This window comes from Vipera ursinii, assembly GCF_947247035.1.
Source record: "Vipera ursinii genome assembly, chromosome: 1".
Lineage (NCBI taxonomy): Eukaryota > Metazoa > Chordata > Lepidosauria > Squamata > Viperidae > Vipera > Vipera ursinii.
In genome coordinates, this window is record NC_139512.1 from 162,825,386 (window position 1) to 162,845,723 (window position 20,338).

The 20,338-nt window shown below is 36.4% G+C and overlaps 1 protein-coding gene across 1 annotated transcript in view; it reads right to left on the reverse strand.

Moving 5' to 3' along the window:
• CCDC141 (coiled-coil domain containing 141) overlaps window positions 1–20,338 on the reverse strand; it is a gene marked incomplete at both ends in the record, with an annotated part of 138,669 nt that overhangs the window by 26,495 nt on the left and 91,836 nt on the right. Inside the window, 5 exons of the mRNA XM_083379839.1 lie at window positions 2,183–2,314; window positions 4,829–4,941; window positions 8,928–9,111; window positions 12,249–12,443; window positions 12,986–13,126. Of these exons, the coding sequence (XP_083235965.1) occupies window positions 2,183–2,314; window positions 4,829–4,941; window positions 8,928–9,111; window positions 12,249–12,443; window positions 12,986–13,126 (765 nt within the window). The remainder of the gene's footprint in view (window positions 1–2,182; window positions 2,315–4,828; window positions 4,942–8,927; window positions 9,112–12,248; window positions 12,444–12,985; window positions 13,127–20,338) is intronic.

A 20,338-nucleotide genomic window follows, 5' to 3' on the forward strand; every position in this document is an offset into this window, starting at 1 on the left:
ATTTTTATTGCAATCGTTTCTAAGCTGGCATCCCTGAAAAAAAAAGTATTTACTATGCTTTTTAATTGATTAAGCTAATTATGTAAATGTCAGACTAAAGATTGCCACGAACAGAGAAAAGTAATACTGAAGTAACATCTCCAGTTTCTGGTTGCACTGCGTTAACACAAACATTATATTGAGAAGGAAAACATTCTGTTTCTCCCATAGCTTTGTGTCCCCCAATGATCCGCATTTATAACAGATTCTGAAAAGACATTTATTGAGATGGCCTCTAGTTTGAATGTTATTATCATGGAGGATAATTTTATAGCTAGCTATTTGCCTTAATAATGAATGGGACATCTGTATTCATGGTGTATTATGGAGCTCAGTTTCTGCAGATATTCAGGGTGGAAAAGATATTTTATTTCTTGACGCACCTGCTTGGCTAGTGTAGGACACAGGATGCTAACCTAACTACATTTTTTTTACAATCAGGCACAGCTCTTTTACTCCTATGTTTGATATTTGTTGCTCCCAGGAAGTTATGCAAATCCAGCTATTCATCAATAATCCAAAATAGTTGGTTTCCTTTCCTTTAAATTTAACACCACAAACTTTTACCTGAGGAACATTTTCCTGTTTAAACTGTGATTTCCCCTACTCAGAGATCTATAAGGACATCTTAATATACCTTCTGCTCACCCTGGTTCTAAAACCAGAGGCAAGAGGCAGCACCAATGCCTAAACATTGCATGTTTAAGAATTTTTGCCCCACTCCAGAAACATTAATAATTTTAGTAACCAAGTATATGACAAAATATGGTGTATTGTCCAAATCCCAGGCTTTCACAGGATAAATTTTTGTGTGCATAAAGAAATGCCTGTAGCATTATTTTCTAAGTAAGCAGGATACCTTTATCTACTGCCAGTTTAAGTTACATTTTATAATAGCTATTATGGAGGGAAAAAACTAATATATTTGCTGGGCTTCCTTAAACCACCCATAACTCACACCTTGTTCTTGAATTTTCTTGAGGGCCTTATTTTGGATGGGGTGGTACTGTCCTTTTTAAACAGTATTGGAGATAAGAGTATTTTTGCTATGAACAATTAAAGTATGAGTTTTGGTGGCTGCTACTTGATTTAATTGGATGTGTAGATTATAGTTTGTGAGTATACGTCCTACACCAATTGTTTGAATGTTGGAGGAAGGACTTGGTAAGTGATGATGTAGGAGACTGGAATGTAGAACTATTCTTTGTCAACCAGCCTCCCAGTGCAATTCTTATGGAGACTGGGGTTTCCAGCTACACATGCAGTTTGGTGCTCGTGAAATGCAGATAGGAATCTCTTCTCTTCTCTTCTCTTCTCTTCTCTTCTCTTCTCTTCTCTTCTCTTCTCTTCTCTTCTCTTCTCTTCTCTTCTCTTCTCTTCTCTTCTCTTCTCTTCTCTTCCCTTCCCTTCCCTTCCCTTCCCTTCCCTTCCCCTTCCCCTTCCCCTTCCCCTTCCCTTCTATTATTCACTGGCCAGAAAGGGCAAGAAATGATTGTCTGACAGTCTGACAGCAAGTTCTATGAATGCCCAGATCCAAATGTACAGGACAGCATGTACAGTATCAACTTTGAATTCCCAGGACTGAAAGACAAACATTTTGGTTGTCCAGAAGTGACCACTGCCTTCCACCTTTTCTTATGTATTTCTTCATCTCCTGTCCTACTTCCCAACATTATATACACAAATATAATACTCCTCAGACAAATCTAGCCTTCATGAATCACGAGATGGTATATATAATAAATATATTAATCTTTAATTAGTCTTGATGGTTCCACAAGACTATGTTGGATTTGCTGAAAAAGATTAACCTGACTTTTCCCTCTCTGGAAAGTAACACCATTTATCTTTCTTAATGTTACCTTTTCCATGCTGAATGAAATAACAGTGCTTTCTGTCTTAGTTATAAATGGGCTTTCAGATAATGTTAAAAAGCCTTCTAAAAAGTACACAAGTTTATGACATAAATGGATTCATTTTAGCTGATAAGAAAGCAAATGATTCAGTGTGGGAGATGCTTCCCTAATTATATATTTTCCAGGCAAGAGATTTTTCTTTTAAGAATTTTCATGCTTGAATTAATTATCTAATATCAGCCCTTAGTTTGATTTACACTACATTGACTTGGGAAAAAAGTACAAACCTGTTTCTTCAGCTCATATACTTTTTCTTTTGTATCCTCTTTATCTGTCTTCAGCTTCTGACTGTCTTGTTCTGTTCTTAGCTCATCGTCAAATTTATTAGAATTTGGTGGTTTCCCCTTTAATGAATCTTCCTGTGAAACAAAGCCAAGAAGTAGAACCTAAGTATGAATAATTTTGCACAGCAGGGGCTTTGACGCTTTATCAGTGCAAGCAAGGAAATGCAAGCTTTTGCAGCAGGAGATCTGGGATTCAGATTCACATAAAGCAACCCAATATAATCTTTGTATTTGTTCATGATACCGTGTGTTTGTCATGTTTACAGTTACGTCACAGCTGTCCTTCCAGGTGGCTCATATCACTATAAAGTCCCACAGAAACAGGAAACAGCAAAACCTTAAAGAAACCCTGTAACCCAACATTTGATAAAAACAGCAGTAGCCGTGCACAGCAGTATGCTTTCTTAAAAGAAGGGTTGCTATTGAAGGAGTGAATATGTTAATCTGCCCCCAAGCCCTCCTCCCTCATGCTAGGTAAATTGTGGGCCATTGGGATCTACTAACAACAACTTTATTGATTAGCCCTTGGGTCATATCAAAGTGCAAAGTTCCAGCAACAAACCGTCACCAAAACTTGATAAAAGCAATCCAAAATGGAATTTGATAAAATACAATTTAAAATGGAATTTAAATAAAATACAATTTAAGATGAAATAGTAATAAAATACAATCTAAAATGGAATTGTAATAATGTACAATAATTTAAGATATAGATAAAATATGATAACATTATATCGCGGAGTCGCCCTTGCAATCTACCCCAATCAGCCCCACATATGCAGATCTCAACCGGATCATTTTGTTTAAATACTGTGCTACGTTAAATGTTATTTTCAAGTTCTGGCCGGACATAAGGTAAGTTATTTTGATGTGGGGATCCCAATGGGTCATTCGTTTGGTATATAGACCAAGATACCTGTCTCTCACCTTCTTATACAGGCAACAGTCAAATAGGATGTGAGCCAGGTCCTCTACCTCTGCCGCTCCGCAAATGCAGAGACGCTCATTGTACGGTATAGCATGAAATCTCCCATATCTGACCATTGTGTCAAGCTGTTCGAATCTCACTCTCGTAAATATCTCCCTAAGATGTTTTGGGAGTTGTAACTTCAAATAACTGTCCACTTGAAAAGTACATTTGTATTTACTCAGCCATTTCAAGTTACCCACCTTACTAAGGATAGCTATATCAGTTTGTGCTTCTATATCCTTAATTCTTTGGGCAACTCTTTTTTTAGATTGTTCTCCTGTTACGCAAGAAACAGGAAGGCCACAGCTTCTTACAAAGTTTGTTAGTCTGGTGATCCAGGAGATTTGTGATTGTAGTTTTATTTGCTCTAGTAGGCATAATTTGGGGAGTCTATCAGTCTCCATTTCATTAACTTTGCACCAGTAGTTATAAGCTCTAATTTTAGATAATGCCTGAATTGTATGAATTCCCAATTCAGCTCTAACTGCTGCAGCAGATGTTCTTGGATCTACAACCAAAATACATCTCAAATGCTGGGACTGTGTTTGTTCTAAAACTGTGGTTGAGTAAAGATCCCAAATTTCTGTTCCATACAAGAGCATTGTCGTAACCTTAGCCTTATAAACCTTGAGTAATGGAGCTAGGGACCCTGGGTAACTGTGGTTCTTTAGTTTGAGCAATAAATTCAAATGGGTTTTTGCTCTAAATGTACTCCATTGATGATGGCAGGAGGGATATACTGGAAGACCTAGAGGATGCTGTGATAGAAAAGTAGATTTCCCTGAAATCTTATTCAGACATGCCCCACCCCAAGTGAAAACAGGCGCCATAATGGCTCAGTACTTGAATTTCATTTTTAAACTCACTTCTGACTTCTAGACTCTTCAGATTACAATCCAATGGATGGATAGAATCTTGTGTCACGTGTTCAGAAATCCACTGACACCAAAGGATCCTCAGCTATTGTCTTGGAAGTAGCCCCTGGAAGTACCCTCTCTGCATGCCCTGAGTGTTTATGTCTTTATTACTCACTAGCTGGCTCACTTACTCACTGGCCTTAAATCTCTGCCCTGCATCTCCAGAGCATATTTTAATGGCATACAAAGTTAATAGATTCTGCTGTAAAATTATATACACTGCTCAAAAAATGGTAAAGGTTCCCATGCATGCTAGGCCGGTGGTCATCTCCGTTTCAAAGCCAAAGAGCCAGCGCTTGTCTGAGGACGTCTCCGTGGTCATGTGGCCGGCATGACTAGACGCCAAAGGCGCACGGAACGCTGTTAACTTCCCACCGTAGTGGTTCCTATTTTTCTACTTGCATTTTTATGTGCTTTCGAACTGCTAGGTTGGCAGAAGCTGGGACAAGTAACAGGCGCTCACTCTGTTATGCGGCACTCAGGATTTGACCCACCAAACTGCCGACCTTTTGATCGACAAGCTCAGCATCCTATATATAAATACTGCTCAAAAAAATAAAGGGAACACTTAAAAAACACAATGTACTATATTTAATAGTAGGATGTCTTATTTTCTGTTCCCTTTATTTTTTGAGCAGTATACACACACACACACACACACACACACACACACACATTCATTCTATAGGAAGAAAACATTACCCCAAGCTTGTCTTCAAGTTCTGTCAAGGAGCTACACAATTCACCGACAGAATCAAGAACTTCTTTGTGTTTTGCTGCTATTTTTTCAACATACTTCTTTCCTTCTTCATTACCTGTAGTTTACAAAATGGAATGACGGGACATGTGAATGACAAGCTGATACTTTGGCTGGATCCCAGAAAATGTGCACCTATTTTCCAGGCCCTGGAACCTGTTTTGCTTGATTACTTAGAAATAAGTCCCAGCAGTAGGTTCAGTGAAGCTTTTTTCCAGATGAATAAGATACGATGAAACAGGAACTGTTTCTTTAAATAAACGTATTTATTGAATTTATATTCTAACTTTTGTACAGGAACTCAAGGCAGGGTGTAGAGCAGGCATGTCAAACTCGCGATGTCACATGACATCGCATGGCATATCGTGACTTTTTCCCCATTGCTGGCGTAGAGTATTCCCTCTTCCAACTTTTCCAACAATCCTGCAAGGTATATTTGGCTGAGAGAGGAGATTGGCCCAAAGTTACCATGAGCTTCTATGAGCTTGAACTAGATGCTTCTAGTCTAACAGTTTAATCACTACAGCTCTTTGGCTTAATGTTAAAAGTTAAAAAAATGACATTTATAGGTTCAAGAATAATTTGTTTAGTATTTATCATTCCAATTTTCAGTCTCAGTGATTAATATACCTAGCCCCTTTGTTGTGAGTACTGAAAATTACAATTGTGGTCTTTTCTCTCAGGGTGCTAGTGATTGTATGAAAGTATCAGACAGGACACAAGTATAGACTGGGGAAAAAACCATAAATTTAAGATTTGTCAAACATTCCTTAGTAGAAATTATCAGTACCTTTATGCTGCTACTGGTTTTACACTCTATAACCTTAAAGATTATGGCTTTAGTTGACTTCAAATGCTGAAAAGGAGGGCAGAAAATTACAGGCCTACCCATAGTCTGCAATAATCCCGCAGTAACAAAAATCCCTAATCCTTTCCCACACAAAAAGAGGGATGGAGGGGACTTTCAGTTTGCCATCGGTGCCTGTGGATGCATGGAAGCGAACTCTATCTTGTGGCCCCCAGGGGGAGATCCTTCTCTGTGGGCGCCCCGGAGCTATGGAACCAGTTACCGGTTGAGCTCCGGACGGCGCCCGATCTGCGCTCCTTTCGCCGCGATCTGAAAACATACTTGTTCGAGCAAGCCGGCCTGGCATGAGGGGGGTTGGTGGGGTTTTTTATCATTTTTATTGGGTTTTTACTATGTATTAATTGTATCTTAATCGGGCATGTATTTAATTATCTTTTAATTTTTGTACATTTCTGTGTTTTATTCTTGCCCTGTACACCGCCCTGAGTCCTCAGGGAGAAGGGCGGTATAGAAATATTAATAAATTAAATTAAATTAAATCTTCAGCATCCGATTTCATCCCACTGAGGAACCCTAGAAAGGGTCAAAAGTCACCCTTTAGGGGCAACGAGCAAGGAGGGGATCCCCACTTGATTGCAGGAGGGCAGCAGCCCTTCTGCTTGATCTGGGGCAGCTCACCAAGCTGGCGGGGGAAATATTACAATATAGCTCATCATTAAGCTGCTGACAGCCGAAGTCAAAATTACTACCAATCACCTATAAAGCAACACGGATGAAACTGTGTGAGATCTGATCTTCTCTTTAAGACTCTAAATATCTTTCCTGCAAAAAGCTGCCCTAAGTATTTTTCCCCCTGTGATGAGAGAGGGAAGGGAATTCCTGCCCCACCTTCTAAGAACAGCAGCGACTGACTATCCAGGGGAAACAAAGCAATTATAAAAACAACTCTAATCTAATTGGATGCATATACTTTTGAAATTTGGGGACTAAAAAGTTTTCCTAAAATTTTTCTTATTCCTATTTCTACTGGATATGGTGATTTTTATTTAAAAAGAAAAGAAATAGAGTTTGAAAAACTATTATAAAAACGAGGGACTTAAAACATTTTAAACAGCACCGGTGTCATCTTGTGGCAAAGTATGGTATTACAACTTGTTATTGACTAAAAGAGACTTGGCTTGAAGCCTAGAATTTAGAAAAAACTCTTTGACCTTGTCAGATACCACCTGTGAAAAACTCAGTTGTAAAGAAGGAACTGCAGGGTAGCATATCTGGCCTTTTTGAACTATGAAGATAAACCTGTACTGATTTTCAGAGCTATATGTAGGAGATTGTTTTCCTATTTCTTTACATAAGAAGTATCTGTTATTATACAAGATGATGGAATACTTTGGACTATAAATTCTTACTTGGCAAACAATTTCCACTATAAAGACTTCCTACAACACATCCCATACCTAGCTATAAAAAACAAAAAACTATTTTTAACGTTTGATTTTAAAATTTTCAACTTAATACATTATCAAGAGAATATGGATGAAGATCAAGAAAAAATCCTTTTTATGTTGAAATCAATACACGAAACCATTCTTTCAGCATGTAACAAAATAAGAGGCAACATAAAGGAACAAGATGCCAGCTTAGATATACAAACCCAGATGTTGACTACAACCAAAGAACTAACAATGCAGCAAGTAACAGGAGAAGTGGAACAACTAAATACTAAGACAGAAGACCCAACTGACCAACAGATCCAGCCAACAGGAAAATTAGAAAAGAGAGTGACAACACTGAAAATGGAAGAGACTTTTTACATAAATCAGAAGAAATTTGAGGAAAAGGAAGAAGAACAGATAGAATGGAAGATAAATTTATCAGGACAATTGTGGGAAATTGGAGTAATAGGGAGGAGATTAAATGAATATAATTGGGCTAATCCTTCCAAAAAAACTGTAATTAAATGGTCTTTCTTATTTCAAATAATACATACAATAATAAGGATTCAAAAGTATTGACGTGGAAGGTTAGTTGGCAAAGGAAAAATGCCAGAGTAAGGCTGAAAGAAACTAGGGTTTTGATCTAGTAGAGGGGATTTTATACTATTGATTAGTGGGTTGAATATGGTGGAAAATCGATAATTTTTAGAAAATAAAGCAACATTATAATTGAATATTATTTATTTATTTATTTATTTATTTATTTAGATTTATATACCGCCCTTCTCCTTGGTAGGACTCAGGGCGGTTCACAGGGCATATATAAAAAACAAAAAACACTATACAAAAATTAAAAAGAATTAAACCCTTGCCCAATAGGTAAGATGTGTAACAAAATTAATAGACTTTTGGTTTAATATGGTGAAAAATAGATAACTTTTAGAAAATAGAATAAGATTATATGCAAATATAATTTAAATTAAATTTAATTTTAAATTTTAATTTGTTTTAACTGTGGGCTAGTCTTAATTTAATTCTATTTTAATTGTATTTATTTGTATTGTTTTAATTCACCCTGTAAACCGCCCTGAGTCCTTCGGGAATAGGACGGTATATAAAATCAATTAAATAAATAAATAAATAGACAAGATTTGTATTTAGAATTTTAGATTTTGTTATAAAAAGGGGGAAACGTAGAAGTTGAGATAAGGAAAACTCTGGTTGCCTAAAACCTGGAAATTATAATATACCAAATGTTAACTTGAATACTGAGGGGAAATTAAAGCCTGGGGGGAAAAGCAATAACAGGACATTGATTGTATATAAGGATTGAATGCAAACACAATTAAGATATGTATAAGCTAAAAACTATTAATGTAACAAAGATGGTTTTACTTAGTTGATAACAATAAGAACTATATTAGCTCAATATGAGATAGTAGATATTAAGGGAAAAAGAGGAATATTTGATATTGTAACTTGAGATTTGTGCTAAAGATTTATGTATGTTGGAAAGGAGCTCATTGACCAGATGAATTGTCATTAACCTGAATTTTCCCTTGTCTTGGGCTACTGCATTCTGGAGCTGTTTCAGAAGTATCTATATCAAAAAAACAGATCACAGATTTTGAAATATGAGTCTGATATTTTATGGCTTTGCACTTTAGTATTAATCTTTACAGAATCCTTCAAAGATTGCCTATAATTTTTTTAAAAAAAACTAATATTCATTCATCTTGGAATAACAGCAACTCAATTTTCAAAGTGTATGCATCAAGTTTTTAAGTTGCATGTTTTTACCATAAAATTCTTTAGCAAGGTTAGTAAGCTGCTGAATTCTTTCCTCTTGCTGAGGGACCACAGGATCAATAAACTTCTTGAATTGCTTGTAGAGTATTTCCACTGCTTCCCTTGTCTTGCACTCTGTTGAGTATCTTCCAACCCTAAGTACTGTTGCACTTGCCTCTTCACACCAAAATTGACACTATGTAAGAGAAAGGTAATTAAAATTCCAATACTGGTATTTTTCCCAGTAAAATAATTATGTGAAACATTGCTACATGGAAAAAAAACTATTGATGTAAGAATCAACAACTTCAGTCCATCCGTCAGTCAATCAGTCAAAACACTGTGCAACCAAACACATTAAATTTTCATTCCTTTATTGCTATAGGACAATTTTCACCTATCTCAGACCCTACCCAATATGTTGGACTACTACTTTAATACTACTGCAGAGAACATTTTGTCAAAACCCTGATAATCTTATATTAATTTCACGAGTGTCTCGCTCTATGCTGCCTTTCAGTTATATTGAAAGAGAAAAGAAGTGGCTGCTTTAATAACTGTCAGCATTCTAAGTTGCAGTACATTCATAAAATATGTACAAGATTGTCAACATTTGTATCAACCATGCGCTATAAGTGAGAATATTTTCAAGTGCTCATTAGGAAGTGGTCAGTCATGGCAATTCTGCATTGGGAATGATACCAATTTATTACTAAAAATGGGAGACAGACAGAATTGCTCCAGATGTCATTTCAGAAGTATGCTTATAAAATGTATAAAAACACAGTTATTTCATAAAACAATAGATACTATACCTAAGAGTAATCAATCCACCAATCCATCTATCATAATAGTAATATAAATAAGCAGTTAAGGCCCACTTTAAGAAGGTTTTCAGAAGCTTCCTAAAACCAGGAGCAAAGGGACCTATTATTTCCAGTCCATTTCATATAGCTGAAGCTGCAAGAAGGACCTATGATCTAGCCCAGTCTATTTAACACCCTCTCTTGATAACCTTGCAAGAAGTTCAGGCTCATTTGATAAGACTGTTCCTAAGGTAACAAACTTCCACACCATGTCACTAACATAGTAAAAGCAGATATATCATGGCTGAGCATGAACTTCAGATTGGGACTTTCTTATCCAAGGCTAGCACTTTAACCACATTTTAGGCACTTATATATATATAGATGATAGGTAGATAGATAGATAGATAGATAGATAGATAGATAGATAGATAGATAGATAGATAGATAGATAGATAGAATGTAGTGTGTGTGTGTGTGTTTGTATGTGTGTATGTGTGCATGTATGTGTGTATTTGAATGAATGATTATCATTATTATATACACAACAGTGTGAAGTCACAGCTACCAGTTCTTTAGCTGGCATTGGTCTTCATACTCATTGAGTTCTTATCATTTCAATGTCATAATGTGTTGGCAGTATATGTGTGAAGCCAAGCAGAATGCCCTCTTGTAATTGACAGATAAAAATATTGTCAATGTACAGTTTTTCGAAATGTTCAAGATTTTTTGGTCTGCCACCCAGTGTGCTTACAATCACTGAGAAGACAATGGCCAGTTTATGCCATAATCTTTCTTTGTGATCTTCTCCAATTCTTTGTCTAACGTAACGTAACGTAACGTAACGTAACATAACGTAATGTAACATATCATAATACAATATAGATTATTATCATCATTACTATTTTAATTACTATTATTCTGGATCAGCATGTTAGTCCTTAATTTTATACATTATATTCCTTTTGCTTGTTTGTGAGATGGGTGACTATATACATTACATAAATCAATCAATATGCAAACAAACAAATAAATAAACAAATAAATAAGTTAGTTAGTTAGTTATAATAGTTGATTTCCTTTAGTTGCTTTTACTGCTACTACTGCTGTTCTTAATCTAAGGCAGACATGTCAAACTAGAGACGTCACGTGACATCGTGCAACATATCGGGACAGTTTTGCCATTGCCAGCAATGGGGTGGGTGTGGCTTCTGGATGATGCATTTGGCCCACCGGTCGGCAGTTTGACACCCCTGATCTAAGGTATAGTACTGCATTACAACCCGGTGCAACAAAGGAGATCTGCTGACTTTCTTGTTCCAAAACTGAGTTCCCTCAATTAATGAATCCTGACTCATTAGGACTGGCACTGAGCCTTGGACCCTCTTGTCTCCTGAAAGGATGGAACCACAAGCTATTCCCTCAGCAAAATTGGATTGGTTGGGCCAATTCTAGTGGGAGAAGTGCTGAAGGTAACTGAAGGTAACTTGGTGCCAAGCAAATATCAGTACTTGGCTCTTTTATATTTTTAATACTATGTCAGCCAACCAGAATTGCTATTTGCAGATTGGCTGGTCCTATAAATAAATAAATAAATAAATAAATAAGGTTCCTGGAGCAGTTCACGATCTATCAATTGCATCTGGACCAGGAAGTGATTTGACCATGAGAAAAGGATGATGGTCATACTTTCCATATCCATATCACATAACAACTGTTCCAAAGTGATAGCAAAGTCTAGCATCTATATCCACCTAAATCTGTCAGGTCCAAGATTACTTGAGACAAGCCTATAGTTGCCATAGGGGCTCTCCTGGCTCAATTCAACCCAACAGCACTCCTAACTTATTCCTATGCATTCAAATCCCACTACTTTGAGGACAGTGACTCTGGTCATTGATAAATTCTCAGGGTAAAAGTGTTACCCAGCTCTTGAGGCTGAAATCCACCTGGACAGATTTCCAATATGGCAACACTGCTCAGCCAGGTTTTAGTAATATACACCAGATGTACCTTTTGTCCACAGCCGTATTGTGACTTTATTGCAGAGCTAACTGGCATTTCTCGGCAATACCTGAATGCCAGATGCTCTGATAATCCACCAGGATGTTACCAAGTTGCACATCCAACTAAGTATGTTGGCAGTCTTCATTACCTATATTATTCAGCAAGAAATACATTCTAATATTCTTCCTCATTTGCATTCTAATACCATTTTCTGTGCCCAAACATACACTTTAAGCAAAGGAAGATGGAATGGGATCTTGTGGGTTTCATTTTTTCTTTGCCCTACAATTACTTTACTACTATAAAGTACTAGTTCAGGAAAACATATGTAGCAAACAGGCTAGTCTACATATTCAAGCAAAATAAGAAACCAGTGTTTAAAAATTGAATGATTATATTCATTTAAGCACCTTTTTGCTAATTAAATCCATGATTGATGACATACATATGGAGTCTACATTTGTTTCCTAATTCTCAGAGCTGTCATGAGCTACAAAAGACATTTGTTTTTTTATTATACCTCTTCCATCATCTCTTGTAAATGTTCCAACAGTTTCAAATTTTTCTTGTAATCTTCCATAATCTTCCCAAATTCAGTCAGCTGTTTCTCTAATTCATTGACTGATGCAGAAATAAATTCAGCTCTGTCACTTGGTTGAGTGGGTATAGAATCTAAAACTTTCTTCTTTAGATTCTCTAACTTGTTTCTCAGTACCTGTTCCCCAAAACATAAGAAGAATTTAAGAACCATGTTAGTATATTTATGCTGTGTAGTATTAGCAAAATTACTGGAGAGCAAAGGAAATAAAAAACACTGGACCATTTCAGTGTGTATTTGTAACATTTCATGGAATCCCATTTTTTATAATTCTGAGTGAAGACAAAGCCAAAGCATTGCTGCATGGCATCATCAATCATCTTGGCAGATGAGATCTTACACATGTTTGGTATATATTTTTTTCCAGGCATTTTAATGTTTGTCCATGTGAAAACACATTTATGGCAATAGCAATCACAATAATAATGATGAATTATAAAAAAGAAAAAGACTGAGAAAGCAGAGTTAGTTTCTAGCTTTAAAACACACATGCACAATCTATTCTAAGTCAATTATTAAAAGGAAATGATGTGACCTTTGGTGTTCTATTACATCAGCTGTAAATGGAAGAAATGTTTGACAGATTACTCCAGTCATCTGTGTGCATTCAGAATAAACCTCATGCATGCATTCTGTGCCCTAACTGCTATAAATATTACCTGATATTTTTCAGAAAAAGCATCCATTTGTTGAATTTGAATTCTGAGAGTTTTCAGATTTCGTGCTTTTTCCGTTTTCTTGCTGTAGTTGAATTTCAGGTTGTTGAATTTCTTTCTGAGATCTTTAAAGGATTCTCTGAGCTGAAAAGAAATAACTTCATTTTAAAACACGATTTTGTCAATAATAAATACACACAGAGATACCTTTACAGACATAAATGCAGTTTAAGTCACCGGTTGAGTCTGTATTCTGAACCATTTATTGTATGGATTTCTGATATTTTGTAATGTGTAGCAACCACCTATGCGTAGGTATATTATGTAAATCCTAAATTATTAAATGTGATGCAATATTTAATTTCTGTGATTAAAAATACTGAGATAAATCATATGGAAATAAATAATGCAAATTCACACATTTAAGAAAACTGTCCTGTATGAATGTTTTTGGTCATATTGCACACATAGTACTTGATAAAAGGTAATGTAGGTTAAATACATAAACAGAAATTTAAAAATTAAAATTGTACAGTATGTGTATATGACATGGGTCCCCAACTTGTGGGCTGGTAGTGGGCTGCTGGCCACTGTGCTGCAGAACATGTGTGCACATCCCCCCACTTGTGGTAGTGCTGTGGCCGCAGGGCACAAACAGGACACCACACCATGCGGTGCAAAAAGAAGCCGCTGTTGCACCTTGGTGGATGAAAACGGGATGCCGCCATACCTCAGGGCACAAAAATGGGCCGATGCCATGCCTTAGGGCACAAAAGGGACACCGTGCCACTGTGCTGCACAAAAATGGGCCAACGGCGCACCGCAGGGCGTGAAAATGGGATGCCACCGCACCTTGGTGCGTAAAAACGGGCCGACGCCGTGCTGCAGGGTGCAGAAACAGGGCACTGTGCACAAGAACAAGGCAGGGCTAGTGACTATCACGCATGCTCGTGGCCTGGTGTGTGTTTCCCCTTCCCTTTCCCTCCAGTCTGCCAACCAAGAAAGGTTGATGACCTCTGGTATACGACTTGTCCATACACATGCTGGTAGTATGGATGCACTGAACTTACCCTTGTGAAGCTGTTCTATTGCAAGAGCATTCTGCTATGAAAGCAGCCTACAATTCTTCTTTGATGCCATTAAAACAACTCTTTGTACACAGGTATTTTCTAATTGGTCAGCCTTTCCATCACTCCAGTTTCTGGCATCATAATTTAAATGAAGCATTGCCTGAGCTGGCTATTCTGAAGTTTTGCCTAAATGGTAATAGGTATTTTAGTTTTCTGTGAGGCTGCCCACATGGGATTGAAAGCCAAGAGATGTTTTAGCCAATTGGAGCTCATCTATTTCCAGCAAGAAGTGCCTCTTGCCACGTCTATTTTGCATCGAAACATAAATGCCATTCCTTTTTCTCCCCAAAGAGAAAACTGTGACTTTCTCACCTACCCACAGTATTGGCATACGCTTAACATGACAATTCTCTGTTAGGATCTCTTCACAGAGTCCTGACATCCTCTGCTACACGGAGAAGACACTGGTAAAGTTAAGCATTGTCGGTAAGACAAACGCAGTTCACATCTGTTTTTCACCATGACTCATTGTGTGGAAACACAAGTTCTCTATTTGCACAAAACTTCACGTCTGCAGTAGGAACAAGGAAGGACTAAGCACAATAAGTATCCAGGGATTTACCAGAGACAGGATCAAATCACTCCGTAAGATTTACACCCCGTCTGCAAACATCCTATGGACTATAATCTTCTCTAGATCACTCTCCTTCCTTCTTACAGAGTCTTAAAATATAAACATGCTCCCCTTTATTATTTTTTTTAGCTAGGCAATTTCATCTCTAGTTTCTGAAGCTTAACAAGGAAGAGTTTATTTGTCATTTAGCAACCTGTGAGATTAAACTGCAGGCCCCAAAATGTAAGACCCATGTCAGTTTCATATAGGGGTATTTGGAATGAAATTAATTGCCTCTATAACACTGGTAGTGAATAAACATGCTGCAGTAAAATTATGCTGCTCTGCCTCCAGAAGCTGTGCATGCTCCAATACTAGAAGTTTTTAAGAAGAGACTGGACAGCCATTTGTCCGAAATGGTATAGGGTTTCCTGCCTGAGCAGGGGGTTGGACTAGATGACCTCCAAGGTCTCTTCCGACTTTATTATTTATTATTATGTCATCTCAAAAACAATGTATTACTAAGTTGTATTTAATTGGTTTAAAGTAGCGGTTCTCAACCTTTTCTACATAATGGACCCCTTTAAATACCTTTTGTGTCCATAGACCATAGCCATGGACCCCCAAGACCTAACTCGAAATTTAAATCATAACATTTCTTCAAGTTTTCGAGGACTCCCTGTAATGACATCATGGCCCCCCAGGGGTCCACAGACCACAGGTTGAGAATGACTGGTTTAAAGGAATAAATCAAATCCATGGTTTCCAGTTTTCTACAAGATATGTCAAAATAGAAGGTCACTTTTTTTTAGGATTTTTAAGGAATATATTTAAATTATTATCGCTGTTATGATATTCACTGATTTGCATCTCCTGGAGCTTTCCTAAGCTGACATTTATTTTTGCCACCGGCAGAGCTGAGAAAGAGTCTATAACCAGTCCTCATTAGGGAGCTATTTGTGCTACTGAAATAATAAACAGTGGTGACACCACAACATTTTGTGAAAATGTTACAGCTACTCGGGGTATCTATTAGCAAACGAAAATCAGAAACAAAAGTGAATATGAACGGTGTGCACCAGATGAAGTATAGAGGAAGAGCGAACATGTAAAAAAAAAAAAACACCGACAACGTTGCAGCTGTGTCCTGAGGCAAGAGCCAAGAGGACAGGAATATGGCACGCTTTTCAATCAATCCCCATTTTAGATCAGAGGGAATTGTGGGAACCAGACAGCAACACAATAGCAGCTGTCAAATTCTCCCAATTCACCTCCCCATAACAGAGAAGGAAACTTGTGTTCTGTAGTCTTTCTGTACCCCTGCTTCACACTGTCTGCCTGAGAGGAAAAGAACGGGCTTGGATGTTACATTTCTAGATTTTGGTATGGTATTCACTGGATGTACAGGTTCTTCTGATATATTCCCCATATATGGAGCTCTTCATATTCTAACAACTATTCTGCAACATTGGAATTATAAATTTATACTCAACTTGCAACCGTGAGTCTGTTCTGTCAAATAATTTCTTTTCTCATAGAAGAACTTTGGTCAAATATTCTTGAACATTTTGCTATAGCATTATATTTCCGTATAATTTATTTCTTCCTTCCCTTTCCTATATATACTGTGTCTTATAAATGTAAATTGTATGAAATGGTAGGTAGTACTTAAATTGTACCAGATTTGATATTTCTATCTTTGTTCTGTTGTAAATATTGCAGTTACTATTATAAGTATAATACAGTAAAAAAAATAGAATTATAGATTATCTGTTTAATTGGTATAGGAACAATTTAACTTTTGGAAGACAGCAACAATTGGGTTTCTCCATTAACTTTAAGGGATATCAATTTTATCAATTTATCAATTGGCTGGAAAAACATTCTTAATAAATGCTCAGTGTATGTTCTTTGTACCTTGTTCCAGAATAAAGATTCTTTTCAAGAAGTGCACGTGTGAGACTTGTTTGAGCATTGCCATTTATTTTCGACGTAAAAATGTCTTTGATTTTCAAGTAAGATTCTTGGTTTATGTGAGAATATATAATAACCATAATCCATTTATCATCAGTTGAAGTTCTGTAGTTTGGAACTTTCTCTTATAGGACATTAGAGCCAGCCAGCAATTCATTTGCCATTTGGCAAATATTCTTTTACTATTTAAAATGTGAAATCATGATTCTTTGGCTGGGGAGAGGAAATCCTTACATAGAACCACAAATCAGCAAAGGAAAAAAACCCTTTTAACAGGTTGTCAGTGTACTAATTAAAGATTTTAAACTTCTTTTTTCTGTTTTGATAGAAAGTACATAAAACAGAAATTCATTTTTTCGGAAAGGATGTCAATGGAATTCAGCTGTTCTTACTTTTCTCCTTTTAAATGAAAAACAGTGGCAGATTTCAACCCACAGCATTAGATTTCTTACATTATGCCTTAATACTGATTAGTTTTCAATAATTAGGAATAATGCTGCTACTTATTGATAGACAAAATTCATTTACATTAGGAACAGCATAGATCAAACTACTAAACAGATATGTTATTGATAGATAGATAGATAGATAGATAGATAGATAGATAGATAGATAGATAGATAGATAGATTCATCTAAACTTCAAAGATGAAAAAAGTGCACAAGCATATTGACTCATGATGGAGAAAATGTATGTTGTCACTAGGACTCAAAAACATAATCAATCAATCAATCAGATTCAAGGTAGACAAAAAATCCTCACATGCATCTAATACTCCAGTCTTGCCTTAAGCATGAGTACTTGAAAGAGGTACTAACTGAATTCAGTAGGACATTTCTGAGAAAGTCACTAATATTAAGTATAATAACACCACAGTGTTATTTGTGAAACTATAACAGCTTCATCAGTGTATTTGATTCACTGAGGAAAAACACATGAAGATATGACAGTACAAGACAGGAGCCAACTGGACATTTGAGTTGACTACTATTCCGCAAACTGTTTCACATATTATTAAAAAGTTATTTTAATTAGCCTTTGCCTTAGAAAACCAGTTTTTTCCCCCCTATGACAAACCTGATTTTTCATGGGGCAGAAACAACGCAAAGAATAATTAATGACAATTATTGCAATTTGTGTCACAAGAAGAAGAAAATAATAATGAACAGTTTATGAGGACTCTGTTTTAATAAACTGTTTCTCATGTTTACAAGAAAAGGGAAGATACTACTTCACTTTTTTCAAGATGAAGGCTTTCAAGGAATCCCTTTAATGTAGCTTTTTTCATGTCTGTAAGTTGATTATTGAAAGGCATGCACTGAAACATCACAAATACAGTATGTAATTTAAAAATATTCCTGTCCAATATATCTGCACACAGTGCTGTGGCACTTCTGGAATGGAAGAAGGAGGTGGTAGTGGCAGAGATAAGTATTGCTTCAAAGTGTTATTTTAAAATGCTGTCATGGCAAGTTCTGAAAAAAGACTATGTTGCAATGATTGTGATGTAGAATTGATGCAAGCTGGATACCAGGCAGAAATGTAAACATTGATTTATGACTGCATGCTATCATATATCCAGATTGGCATTAACATGTCCCAGAAGCCTGAAATTGGTTTTGAAATATGGGCCTAATCTCTGCTGAAGTAAGCACGGAGTTGTAAAATGACAGGGATACTTAAAAACTCTATAAATAATTTATTTTCCTGTTTATGTTGTTTGTAGCTTATATAATTCAATTAGAGACACAGTATTTTAGAACCGGGAACTTCTCTAGTACAATTCAATATAAAATTATAACATTCAGATTACAATTACATTAATTCTGACATATGGTTGGCCAGCTTCTGCTTAAAAATCTCTGGTGAAGAAGAGCATTTTCTCCTGACTGTTCTACTTTATTTAGTTTTCATTATACACAGGCTAAACATTAATAAATTTAACTTCCAATAAAAAAGAATATATGGAGCTCAGGGTTAAACTGTGGATTTCTTGGTGCTCTCTGAGTTTGTTTTATTTGCTGACATTTAATTATCCAACTAGGTAACATTGTCAGTGCAAGTAAGTATGGGGTTTGCTCCATGTTTATACTGAGTAGCTTCTAGTGCCCATTTTGGTGGGGGTATAATTTTCTCCTCGGTAGGATAATAATTTTTCTTTTTATTATGCCAAATTTGGATTATTTTATTATCTTCCTTTAAAAAAACATAGAATAAGTCTGATTAGTTTCACTCCAGTTTCATTTATTTTGAAATGGAAAATTCATTCAGTACTCACTGCTCATTATCAACTCAGTTTGGATTTCAAGACTGATTTGTTTATATCAGGGGTGTCAAACTCACAACGTCACGTGACGTATCATGACTTTTTTTCCATTGCCGGCAATGGGGTGGGCACAGTTTCGCCATGACGCATCCGGCCCACGGGCTGGCAGTTTGACACCCCTGGTTTATGTTAACTACTGTATATATAAAAGTAAGGTTGGTTGGTGTGTTTTGGAAAACAAATTAGTTTTAAAATCTAGTATAATCTGTAAGTTCCAACCTTTAAATGCTGGTCTACCCTACAAATATGAATCTCTGCTCACTCACAAGGAAATAATAATTAGTGCCAAACAGAGAGTGTTACTCCAGGGAATAAACTGACCTTGGAGGACACAATCAACTACTGCTTTAGTTGGGCAAAAATGAAGGGAGAAACTGGTTTGTTTTATCTGAGTACTACTTTGAAGAAAACGTGTTTCATATTTCCCCCATTTAAAACATATTTCCATGAGAAAACAGATGAAGCCGAACTGAGCAAATCAGCAGATTTCCTCTGTGTTTTCTAAAATAATCTCTGTCTACAAACTAATCCAATCACATTAAATAATATTACATAATTATCCAATGAATTTTGATGAACTGCCTTCGGCAAACTAGCAAATGTTATTTTAAATGATATTAAGCTAACTTAAACTGACTTCTATTTAATTTACGCATAGCATAGGGCCTGCTAGCCTTTAACAACATTACATTACCATCATGCCAACATAATGTCACTGTTTTTCATGATGTACTTGCTATTTATACAATAGGAAAGCACTATCTAAATCTCATCAAGATGTCAGTACACCTCACTGGAGCTAAACTACAATCCTCACTGGAGCTAAACTGCAATCCATAAATACATTTCTTTCTATAGTAATGACATGATAGGTTTACTGGCTTTTCTGTACTGTTACACAGGATTAAATATCAAAGCTATGAAAAGTAAGTGTGATTACCAAAAATGCTTCCAGACTGTATACTGAGAAATCTGCAGTGAAGTTACTAGCTGGAGACCGTTTTGAAGTCTGGTGGAACTTGTGCTAAGGTGACATTTGCTAATCAAAACAAATACTTTCCAAATCACGGAGGCCGCCAGAGCCATCATGTTCATCAAGGAAAGTGGCTTTAACAGGAAAGTGAATGACAATAATGCTTTCTTTTTGTCCTATTGAGTACAAATCACTAGGCTAAATACAAACAGGCTGATCAACAAGACATCATCTCTAGATAATCAACAAGGATGCCACTTGAGAACACGATTAAGACAGTTTGATGATATATATAAATGCATTTGCATAGCCTTAAGATTGACTTTTTAAAAAAGGTTTTTGGCCATCGTATGGTGCATTATCTGCACATGTTTCAAATACTAGGTCTAGGACAATTTAA